The 12,548-nt window shown below is 40.9% G+C and overlaps 1 protein-coding gene across 1 annotated transcript in view; it reads right to left on the bottom strand.

Moving 5' to 3' along the window:
* The window catches only part of PIEZO2 (piezo type mechanosensitive ion channel component 2), a 323,563-nt gene that overhangs the window by 90,596 nt on the left and 220,419 nt on the right, over positions 1-12,548 (bottom strand). The window contains exons 9-13 of the mRNA XM_086740615.1: positions 9,547-9,678; positions 8,434-8,472; positions 6,326-6,464; positions 5,771-5,904; positions 3,432-3,668 (exon numbers count right to left, since the gene is read on the bottom strand). Of these exons, the coding sequence (XP_086596741.1) occupies positions 3,432-3,668; positions 5,771-5,904; positions 6,326-6,464; positions 8,434-8,472; positions 9,547-9,678 (681 nt within the window). The remainder of the gene's footprint in view (positions 1-3,431; positions 3,669-5,770; positions 5,905-6,325; positions 6,465-8,433; positions 8,473-9,546; positions 9,679-12,548) is intronic.

Here is a 12,548-nt window from a genome sequence, read left to right as displayed (position 1 = left end):
TCAAGCACTTGTATGTGAGCAAGGAAATGCTTTCAAGGCATCATTATGGGGAAATTTTTCAGATCCTTTCTGGGAAATCATCATGCCAAGTGCCTCTCTGAGGTACCTGTACACTAATGCATGAAGCATGGTGAATAAACTCAAGGAATCTGAGACCTCTGTGCAGGGCTATGATCTTGTTGGGATCACAGAGACAGAGTGTGATGGCTTGCATAGCTGCAATGGAGAGATCCGGGTTCTTTAGGAAGCAAGGGCAAGGAAGATGAGGAGGTGGGGTTGGGATTTGTGTAATAGCACAGCTGGAATGCATGGGGATGGATGATGAGCCAGGTAACCTGGGAGGAATATAGAGGCACTGGCCGAACCTGCGGAGACACGGTTAGAAAAGCCAAGGCCTGAAGTTGGGTCTGGGGAGACACATCAAGAGCAACAAGAAGAACTTCTGAAAGTAAGGAAGGCTAGGGAGAACATGCGCCCACTGCTAAGTGAGGCAAGGGCCCTGGTGACACAGGGCATGGAAAAGACTGAGGTACCAAACGCCTTCTTTGTCTCAGTCTTTGCTAGCAAGGCTGTGGAAAAGTCTGAAGCAAGGAAGATGCACCCTTGGTGGAAGAGGATCAGGGAATACTTAAGCAAACTGAGCATACATATGTCGATGGGCCCTGACGAGATGTACCCTGATGTGCTGAGGGACCTGGCTGATGTCATTGTAGAGGCTACTCTAAGTTATCTTTGATTGACTGCGGTGACTAGGAGAAGTACCAGAAGACTGGAGGAAAGCAAATGTCACTCCTATCCTCAAGAAGGGCAAGACGGAGGACACAGGCCAGACAACCTCACCTCTAATCCTGGGAAGGTGAGGGTGGTGAAACACTGAACAGATTGCCTAGAGAAGTTGTGGATGTCCCATCATTGGAAGTGTCCAAGGTCAGCATGGATGGGGTTCTGAGCAACCTGTTCTCATCAAAGATGTCCCTGCCTATGGCAGGGGCATTGGACTAGACAATCTTTAAAGGCCCCTTCTGACCCAAACCATTCTATGATTCTAAGATGATGGAACAGCTAAACCTGGAAACCACTTCCAGGCACATGACGGATAAGAAAATCATCAGGAATAGTCAGTGTGGATTCACCAAGGAGAAGTCATGCTTGAAATGACTGGCTTGCTAGATGAGGAGAAAGCCATGGATATTGTCTACCTAGACTTCAGTAAGGCTTTTGACACTGCCTCTCACAAGATCCTCATAGACAAGCTGATGAAGTATGGGCTGGATGAGCAGACAGTGAGGTGGACTGAAAACTGGCTGAACAGGTGAGCTCAGAGACTGATGACCACTGGCATAAAGTCTAGTTGGAGGTCAGTGACTAGCCATGTACTCCATGGGTACATCCAATACTGCATCCAGTCCTGGTCAGTATCTCCACTAATGATCTGGATGATGGGGCAGAGTGTAACCTCATAAAGTTTGCTGATGACACAAAACCAGGAGGAGTGGCTGATACACCGGAGGGTTATGCTGCCATCCAGAGGGACCTCGACAGGGTGGAGAAATGGATTGACAGGAACATCATGGAGTTCAATACAGGGAAGTGCAAAGTGTTGCACCTGGGGAGGAACAACCAGTTCATTCACCATTACATGTTGGGGGCCGACTAGCCGGAGAGTAGTTTGGCAGAAAAGGCCTAGGAGTCCTGGTGGACACCAAGTTGAACATCAGCCAGCAATGTGCCCTTACGGCAAAGAAGGGTAATGGTATCCTGGGATGCATCAGAAGAAGTGTTGCCAGCAACATGAGGGAGGTGATCCCTCTCTTCTTCTCAGCACTGATGAGGCCACGATTCAAGTGCTGTGTCCTATTCTGGTGCCCCAGTATAAGAGACATGGACGTACTGGAGTGAGTTCATTTGAATGGCCGTGAAGATGAATGGACTGGAGGGGAGGCTGAGAGAGCTGGGACTGTTCAGCTTGGAAAAGGGGGAATATCATCCGATGTCTATAAATACCTGAACAGAGGGTGCAAAGAGGACAGAGCCAGGCTTTTTTCAGTGGTGCCCAATGATGGGACAAGAAGCAATAGGCACAAACTGAAACACAGGAGGTTCAGGAGGTTCCCTCTGAACATCAGGAAACACTTCTTTACTGTGAGGGTGACTGAGCACCTGCACAAGTTGCCCAGGGAGGCTGTGGAATCTCCTTTCTTGAGGATATTCAAAAGCCATCTGGGCATGGTCCTGGGCAACCCAGCTCTAGATGTCCCTGCCTGAGCAAGGGGGTTGGACCAGATGACTTTCAGAAGTCTCTTTCGACTTCTGTGATTCTGTGAAATTTACTGAGTGCATTGTATTCAGCCTAAAACCCCCAACTAGACAACATCTATTAGTTTTATGGATGTGGCCAAATCATCATACACACAAACAGCTTCCTCTCTTGACACCAGTTAGTTTTAGATAAGATAGTTGATACAACTAATAAGAAACAATGTCAAAGGGGCTGACATTAAGATGGATAAACTCCTTAGAGATTTACAAAGTCATTGAGAGAAACTGCAGAACATCTCTTGCAGAACCCCTTGAGCTTCAGCTCTCTTACTAAATTAACCCTACCTTTACAAGAGGTACAGCACCCACTAATTTTCAAATGCATTAAAGACCCAGAAATGGCTGTCCAAAGGCCACTGCCAACAAGGAAAATAACTTAGAGAATGACCTTAAATGGTAATTAGGAGTCACAAGGGAAGCGATTCACTTAGTGCAAGGGGAGCAGTGCCAACTAGATGCATTTTCTGAGATGTCCCTCTTGGGTGCTCTAGGAAACAATTTCCTATTTATGCTTATTCCCTCACCCAGAAGCAAACTTGCCAAACAAAATGCATTATGTAGTGCTTTCAAGACATCAAAGAAAAAAATTTATCATGCACTAAGGTCAACAAACTCTCCTGTTTCTGACCTGAAATGGATTCCAATTCCTGCTGCTTCAGATGTAAGGATAAAGAATTAAAGCTCAGTCACAGCTAGGTACTGCTTGTGCCAAATCATAAGGGAGGGAGTTCTACTGGTAACTGCAATGATACCACAGTTCCAGTTGCCATCATATTCAGAGACAGACCTGACATCCCATTAGTATTAATCTAACAAATCAAATCAAATCACATCTACTTTTGCATCCAATTTATAAAACCAAACAAGTGTGCCATTTCCATTCACTTAGAATTTTCTACAGAATTATCATGAAAATCTACAAAGATGTCTGAAACATTTGTTTTGGTATTACCTTAACAAGCAAGAAGCAATTTGCGGAACATTATTTTTTACTGAGTTATCCTTTATTGCAGAACTGCTACTGAACATGGTTCACTCTTCAAGAAATGCCAAGAGATCTACAATATATTTTGTGGTTTCATAAATAAATCTCAGATGTTTGTAACACTTACCTTGGATGCCAACTCCCCAGGTTCCTTTCTTTCTAAAAAACCAGACACTTGAGGAAGCTCATCATTCTTGAGCTCAATACTCCATATATACTGCAAGGTTAGCAGTAAATTTCCATAGAAAACCATGAATGGTGAACTGATCATGGCATATTTCCTTCGGTCCCGAATCATCCACAATGTGCAAGACCAGATCAGCAACACAAAAGTCAACCAGCTGTGATATGTGATACTCCACGCCTTGTGGAAGGAGGAAAGAGGAAAAAATGTTCACAGATACATTCAGGAACAACATGGATGAATATTGCCAGTTACACTTAACTTACACTTTTCCACTTAACGCACATTTTCATTGTCATGAGACTCTCACCCATATCAATCAGCTACTGGGCCAGATACAAAAAACTTCTTGGAGAATGCCCAGAAGGTGGATTCTTAAGTCCACAGCTACGGGTGAACCCTGCTTTGTGCATTAATTGCACCTTGGAGCAGACTCATTGCTTCTCATTACACCAAACTAAAAGAGCTGGAAAATACAGACTAACTTTTGGGCACGTAAGATCTTCTTGCAAAACTAGCAGCAAAGAATTCAGAGTAAGAATAGAAAAACATATTCTACTAAAAACTACATTCAATGCCTTTGACAGACTTACAAAACTACGCTAACTCCAGTCCGTTCTAGCTTTTGTGGAATCAATTTAAAATGGAAAGCTATAGTATGCAGACACTGCATACACCTAAGCTGAAGAACACTACACCTAAGCTGAAGTCTACACTAACCATGTTAGATTACCTGAAATACTTGTAGTTACAGAACGTTTTCTATAGCTTGCAGAAATCAGTTACTGAAAACTGCTCTATTAAACACTTGGGGAAAAGGATTGGGGTTTTAAGTGTTTTCTATTAAAGTTATGTTATTGATTTAGGACTAAATTCAGGTATATATATGCTGGTATAACTGGAATAACTTTCAATAAAACATTTTCAATTCCTTTTCAATTTACATAGAAAAGTATGAAACATTAAGAATATTTCAATCCATTTAGCTCAGTCTCCTTGGAAATAATGTTTTTTAAGGGCATGTGAAAAACACTAATATGCTACTTCTCTGTCCCCATATAAGAAAATAACTCACACTGAGCTGTTGTTGGCTATGGTGTAAGTGGAACTTGCGTCAGATCACACTATAAATAAATTAATACATGAATTTAGGTCATACAAAATAGGGATATATTGCTAAGAAAAAAGCTAGTAGTGTTTCAATATTAAACTACAAGAAAACTATTCAGATGTATCTTCTCCGTTGATACTGAGAGATATGACCTTTGAAAGGAATTAAAAAGGAAATGCAGATCATATGAAGCATATGAGTTTAAAAAAAAAAAGGAAAAGAGGCGTTGTCACTATGAAAACAACTACTTGCTAATGTGTCACAATGCATCAAGGTAGATCCAGATTCTGCACAAGGAGTCTGCTTTATTTAGTTGAGAAACTTTTTCTGATAAAGGACAGCAAATAGTTTGAAACTTTATGCAAACAAGAAGCAGCCAAGCTAATTTGTTTTACCATTTTTAGTGCAAAATTGTGCCAAGAAGTTTTATAGTTAATTTCACCATGGTTGAAACCTTTCCAAAACAGTAAAACGAAAGCTTGCATTGGAAATATAGAGAGATCTAATCATTACGCTGAAAATTGCTAAAGTGCAGCTCAAGGTGTTTGCATCAAGTGGGCTTAAAGAAAGCAACAACATGAGAAAGAGAAATAAGGGCAGTGAGTAAAACAATAGCAAAATCTTGCTTAGCACGAATTTGTATTTTCCTTGAGACCTTTCTACATCAACATAGGAAATCAGGCTTTACAGATCTTTTCTTCTGAGAGAGTAACTGGATGCATGGTTTGACCCGAAGTAGGAACTGTTTTTTTTTTTTTTCAAATGTACTATATCACTACGAAATGCTTTAATTTTGCAGGGAAATTTCTGAGTGGAGCAAAAGCATGACAAGCCTGCTTATGCAGAAGCTTTGGAATCAATAGAAAACTGAGTCCAAACGGTTTTTAACATTCAACAGAAAACAAACTCCAGGGCTCCCAGTCCTGGAAATGAGATGCTTTACCCAGAATCTCACGTGTTGCCCTATTTATAGGTCTATAACAGGCCTGGAAATTATGCATTAATAACCTAAACCAGACCCAAAATGATGCAGACATCATATTGAGATTTTCTAACCTTGATGCAAACACTTACTGAGAACCAAAAGAAGAGACTACTTTCAGGAAAACATTGAGAAGACACATTTATTTGTAAAATTAACAGCATTTTTTTTTTGATTGACAGTACTTACCATCATAGCTATCAGAGCACAAATGTAGCTTTGTTTCATGATAAATTGGAATACAGAGACCAGGGCATGTAATTTAACATTTTCTTTTTCCTCCTGAGCAACTTCCTCTTCCTCCTCCTCCTCCTCTTCCTTTTCTAAGTAGAAAAAGAAATTCTTATTTGCAATTCATGCTGATCTGAAAGTAGTATATGCACTCTCCTGGAATTATTTCACTGGGAATCACTCTGATGGCTACTTCTACACCAATCAGCAAGCTCAAGATGGGAGCCAAAGAAAAATTACATCTGAGCACAGAAAAGCAACGCAAGACCCACAGTTACTGTGTTGGTAGGCAAACTATTTTGGATAGTATATGCCTACAGCCCAGTTTACAAATTTGCCATGTTTGTAACATCATTGTTACATCATTGCCACCATTGTAACATGACAGCGATTATTCAACTTCAATAGGTCAAAGAGCTTATCCAGATGAAAATAAATGATAGAGGCAGTGAACGGAGATACAGAATAAGAAAAAAACACACAATTAAGAATAATTCCCAGACAATTCACTACCTGACATGTTATCCGAAGGCTCCCATTTGTACTGTGGCGTTGAGTACATTTCTGCTTTGGCCGGACCGTTTTCTAACGGCAGTGTGGGGTGGATGGTGTGATAGTCAGTAGGGTTCCCATTCACTGTTACCAGCAGCACCTGCCAGGACAACGGGTACAGGCACTGCATTTAGGGCAGCTATTAGGATAATGTGACTCCTACTTCCGTGCTTTGCGACTGTTGGATTGACAATTAAAGGAGCTTAACATCCCTGCAAACATTCCAGGCCAGGTTGGATGAGGCTCTGAGCAACCTGATATGGTTGGAGATGTCCCTGCTCCTTGCAGAGGGGTTGGGCTAGATGGCCTTTAAAGGTCCTTCCAACCCAAACCATTCTGTGATTCTATGATAACAAGTAACTGCAGTTACTTTCTTCCAAATAAATTGATATGTTATAGTCACGTTGCATGGAAAACTAGCACATAACAGCTTCCAAAATTAATTGTTGTTAGCTTTTTATGCAATATCAATAAAATTACAAACTAGTTTCAGTGAGGATGTTCTTCGGCAAACAGTAAAATGCTCCTGCCTCTTTGAACTTCTATAAATATTTCCTTTAAAGTATTTCAATTTTTAAAAAAAAATTCCCAGAATGTCATATTGTATTAGGTAACACTTTTACAAACAAGCAGTCTGAAAAGGAATAAAAATGTGGATACACAAGCAAAAGCAATTAAGTTACTGCAGTCAGCTGAGCCATGATAAATGACTACTCACATACTCCTGGCCTGTCTTACTTATGAAATTAAATGGAAATAAAAAACAGTGTAAAGCTGGACTAAGTTAACACATCCACAACTGGTGAAAGCTAAGGTTGACCACATGGCTCAGCACACAAACAGTAACTCAGTGAGCCCATCTTCAGATATCCTGCCTCTCCCCAATTAAAATGGCTTTTTACAGTCAAGCTAGGAAAGTATCATTATATCTCCCGCACTTAAGTTAAAGCTGCAACCAAAAATTAATCCTCCTTCTTAGGCAAACTAATACGTTGAGATTTTCCGACTTTAGTTCACATCTAATTATTTCCAGTAGTTATGAAAATAATGGTTATAAATTCCTTTCAAATTTAAATTTTTGCTGGTGAGATCTACATTTGCCGCCACGAACAAAACCAGTTGTGGTAATTATTGTTATTGATACCACATTTATGCCATTTGGAATCACCAATTCAACACTATGTAATTGTTTTATTTTTTTTTTATTTTTGTGAATTAAATTTCAGCCCTTGTGCTTGTTTGGATTAGGGCTCCAGCAACCACAATCATAAATACCTATTGTATTGGCAGAAATTCACATGCAATGGGTTACTGATGGTCATACATGCTGAAGACTGACTTCTGCTTAGGCTGTGAGATAGGAGCGTATTTTTCCAGTCAAAACTACACACAGACACATGTGGACTGTTTCAGAATAGTATCTGGATTATATTTAGCAGCTACAGCAAGCACAGGCTGTAGAGCACATTGAGATTTGGTTATAGCTGTTCCCAAAGTCCATCTGCATCTCCATTCTTCTGTGTATGCCTAACAGAGGGGATGTTTCTGCTTTCAGAGTCTGCTAGGGTCTATAGCAGTCAAGATAAAAAGGATCATGTGGTGTCTGTTCAAAAAAAAAAAACCCTGGATTTTCTGTAATCTGTAAATTGAACTCATATGTGTTGTCTGTCATGCTTTAAGAGCCTCAGCATTTCAACATGAATGAAAAGAAAAAACACAGCAAAGAAGCTAAATCAAGTTTAAAGATGGCTTGCATTAGAAAGCATATTTTGATATCTTATTTAAACCCAAAGAAATAGCAAAGATCATTTGCCAGTTGGTACTACTACAAGTAGTTTAAATTCAAGTGATGAATTTGAGAGCTAATCTGTGGTTTCTCAGTGCAATTATTAATAAGGAAGCAAAAGACAATTATATTTAGGATAATCAAGGTTACAGGGTAAATGGCAGGCTAACTAAAATAAAGACTTTTAAAAATGTAATCTAAGCTTTTATCTGTAGATATCCGTGTAATCCATATTTACACACATTAAGAATTACAAAATTACAAAGACTAGTAGTATACTAACATCCGATGGCTTGTATTCATCGTGGGTCATTGACAGAAGCTGCAAAAAGCAATGCAAGGACAAATTATTAAAGAAGCATGGCTCAAGCATTAATAAGTCTAACTTGAATACATGCATGCGTATTTGCTGACTTTTGCAGATTTGCACTAAGAAATTCAGAAAGAATTCTTAGAAAATCAGCAGAATTGTACACTGTGCTCCATAAAATGATATTCAGTGTGCCATAGCATTGACGTAACTTTACTGTATGTTCCTATGAATTCTAAACCAAAACTGAGAGTATTGCATTGAAATTTTAGATACTAGGTCAAAGAATTAATCAGTATGGCATTATACTGATTAACTGCTTTCTAATGTCTTTCTAATGATCCAACATTTAAAAACTAAGTTTTTAAGTGATCATTAGCACTACTGTAATTACAAAAATACTTCCAATGAAATGTTTATACTAAATATAAAATATGATACTTAATTCATTCGCCAGTTCATTTACCATTACTTTTACTATGGTGAAGTTATTGGGGCTTGAGTGTTTGCATATCTCAAATTTGACTGCAACTCGCCAAATGAAATTTTGCACTGCAGCTGGTGAGGACAGATGGTAGAAAATCAGACTTTTCCAGGAGCTTTTACACCAGCTATCCTACTTGTCCTGCTGCAAATATCCAACATAGGCACCAGTATGCTTGGAAGAAGATAAGCTGGCAGTCCCCCCTTACCAATGACAGTGCTAATTAGTAGTTACGAGGCAGATTAGATCTTTACATCAGGATTTATCTCCCTGACAAACATGGTAACTGTTTTGCACAAACATTATGGCCTCATGCCAAAAGTCTGGCCTTAAATTTCTTAAACGCAGAAGCTGAAAACATAGAGCACCCTCTTTTTTTACTTCCTCACACTGGCTCTTAGTTTTGTTTTATTAATTTTTACAAAATATATTCCTACTCTGCCACACAGCCTTGATGTCATATCTGATTTACATAAGCACATGTAAAGATCTTCTTACTTGCAACCTATATAATGCTGCTTCCCTTAATTTCACAGTAACTGTGACAAAACTAACTAATTGAAATATATTTAATGCAGAGACCCCTTCCCCTCCAGCCTTACTTTTCTTTCATCAGTTGTATAGTGGCTTGCATACCACAGACTGCGTCTTCTCTCCGCTGTCATTGGAACTGGGCTGCAGGCTATTTCCTTGTCATCTTCCCTGCTAACAGATTTCTCTTCGTCAGGCATCTGCTAAACAATACAAATGACAAGACTAGTTATAGCTCTGTAAATAATAATCTTACCAGAGGAATTTAAATTTTCCCCTAATTGACGCTCCCTCTCCAAAACAGGCTTTTGGAACATCTTTTAGTGTCTAATGCACTCATTCTATGATAGATGATGCTTACTGAAATAGTATTTTCAGAAATGATGACAGAGCTTTTCTATAACTGCCAGTCTGTCAATGCAAAGATGTTTCCTGATAGTTATGAGACACCAGAATTACACAGACCTCCACATCCTACCTTACTATATAATCATACCATAAGCCAATATAAAGATGTTTAAATTTCAAGGCAGTGTATTGAAAGAAAATTCACTCTTCTCATTTGCCTATATATGTGAAAAGTCAATTCTGCTTCACTGAACAACTGAAGAACTGCAAAGATCAAAACTTTTAAGCATACATATCTACCATCAAAGGCTAACCTCACTCACCATCCATGCCTTAGTACATAACAAAGTAGTCAGTTCTGGTCATCCATCTAGGCTCATCTAGTCTAGCTTCTGAGCCAAGCCATAAAAAATACCAGTGGGTGCTCACACTCATATGTAGGACAAGATGACTGAAAAAAAGCCAATACAGTTTTACCAAGGGTAATCTGATAACTATGTATGCTGAAACTGGCTCAGTGGATGAAGGGAGAGCTGTGGATGTCAGCACAACACCTTTGCTGAAAAGTTGGTAAGATATGGGCTTGGCAGATGGACCACAAGATGGGTGGAGAACGGAGAACTGGATAGACTGTCTTGCTCAAAGTGGGGAAGTAGCTCAAGGTCAAAATGGTAGTTGGTCATGAGTGGAGCTCCTCAGGGACTGACAGTAGGTCTGGTACTATTCAGTATCTTCAAAACTATGTGGATGGAATGCACCTACACAAAGGTTGTGGATAACACTGAACTAGGATGTGAGGTAGATGGGGCAGAAGGAAGAGCCACCATACAGAGATAGGCTAGAGATGGGCCAATAAAAAATGCACTAGGTCTACAAAGATCAATATCAAGTCCTGCAACTGGAATAAACCCATATAACAGTAGAGGCTGTGGGGAGCAGCACTGTGGAATAGGTGCAGGGGGTCCTGGTGCACAGCAAGCTGAACATGAGCCAGCAGTGAACTGTGGCAGCCATGAAGGCAAACATGTCCTGGGCTGCATCAGCAAGAGTACTGCCAGCAGATCAAGACATGTGATTATTCCACTGTACCTGGCAAGTGTCAGGCCATACCTGCAATTCAGTTCTGGCATCTCTCAGTTCAAGAGAGACATAGAAAACCTGGAGAGGGTCCACCAGACAATTGCCAAGATGATTAGAGGATTGGAGAAGCTGAAGGATACAGGAATTGTTTTGGTTTTTTTTTCCCAGCCCTCTAATACCTAAATCATAGTTTTAGAGAAGACAAAAGTACTGTTCTCACAGCAAGGCATGGTTATAGGACAAGAAGCGAAGGGCATAATTTGCTTTGGGGAAATGCCTTCTGGATATAGAAAAAAAATATTTCACTGTGAGAACAATTAATCATGGGCATTGGCTGCCTTTGCTGGAAACATCTGAGACTTGGCCCTGGACAACCTAATCTGAGGCTCTGCTCTCACAAAAAGTTGGATCAGGTAGTCTCCAGAGGTCTCTTCCAACCTGGACTGCTTTGTAACTTAGAAATTTGTGACTCTGTGATTGTCTTTGATCCACATGCTCTATTTCTTCATCTGTGTCAGGAACTATTACCATTAAACTGCAGAGGATTACTAACACAGTGGTCTTATCTCCGTCTTAATTTCGTGGCCCAGGGGAGTATGGGGCCTCTCAAATAGACTGAACATGGGTGTTATTATAGCATAGTGCCAAGTGTACATAACCTGGGTATGTGTAAATAAACCATGCTAAGTCACAGCTCCTCTTCAGGCTCCTCTAGACCTCTTCCTGCAGCGTCCCTCTTTCTCCTTGTCATAGTTTCGCCCTGCTCGGGACGAGACTATGCAGTCTCTCTCTCTCACTCCCCCCCCAGCCTGCTTCGCCATGGGCTGCACCACGGGCTGCAGGGGAATCTTGGCCAGGAGCAGCACTACTCCTCCCCCTCCTTCTTCACTGACCTTGGCGTCTGCAGCCATTCCTCTCACAAGAAATTCTTCACAACAGGCAGGCAGACGCCTCTCAGGTTCTCTTCACATCTCATCTCCACTAAGATGGCCCAGTTGGCAGCCCGGCCGGAGGCCAGAGGGTGAGGGCTGCAAGGCCCACAAGGCTCACACCTCCCCCTCTCTGCCCCCGCTCCAGCTTCACATCTTTACTACTTTTTTTTTTTCTGTTTTTCCTCTTCTTAAACACGTTATCGCAGAGGCATAATCACGGAACATTCTGCTACTAATTGGCTCAGCCCTAGCCAGCAGTGGGTCTGCCCTAGGCCTGGTTGAGTCCACTGGACAAAGAAGAAACAACTTCTAGAAGCTTCTTATAGAAGCTGCCACCATAGCCCCCACCCCCCCACTACTAAATAAAACCAGAACACTCCTGCAATCTTGAACTTCCCAGCTGAGCTGTCACAAAGCAACAGAACCCTGCTGTTCACACTAGTGAGAGGAGGAAGCTCAAGCACGTGGTGCTGAAGTGAAGAAGGGGGTGCTCTGGAGCCAGCCGGCTGCATGTGAAAGCTGGGAGCATCTCCAGTACAGTGTTGCTCAGCAGGACTCACTGGCCCCAGGATACCATCAGGGAAAAGCTGCTTCTACTGAAATTACTCTGCTTTCTGCCTTTGCCCAATTTCCCATTTTGATCCTTAGACGATGACCGTACTTTTAATTTCCATTGCTATTTGCCCTCTCTACTTCCTTAGTTTTCTGGTTTC

Source organism: Chlamydotis macqueenii, chromosome 2 (genome assembly GCF_036417535.1).
Source record: "Chlamydotis macqueenii isolate bChlMac1 chromosome 2, bChlMac1.mat, whole genome shotgun sequence".
Classification (NCBI taxonomy): domain Eukaryota; kingdom Metazoa; phylum Chordata; class Aves; order Otidiformes; family Otididae; genus Chlamydotis; species Chlamydotis macqueenii.
Note: the sequence above shows the minus strand (reverse complement) of the source record. Positions and strands in the feature narration are given on the sequence as shown.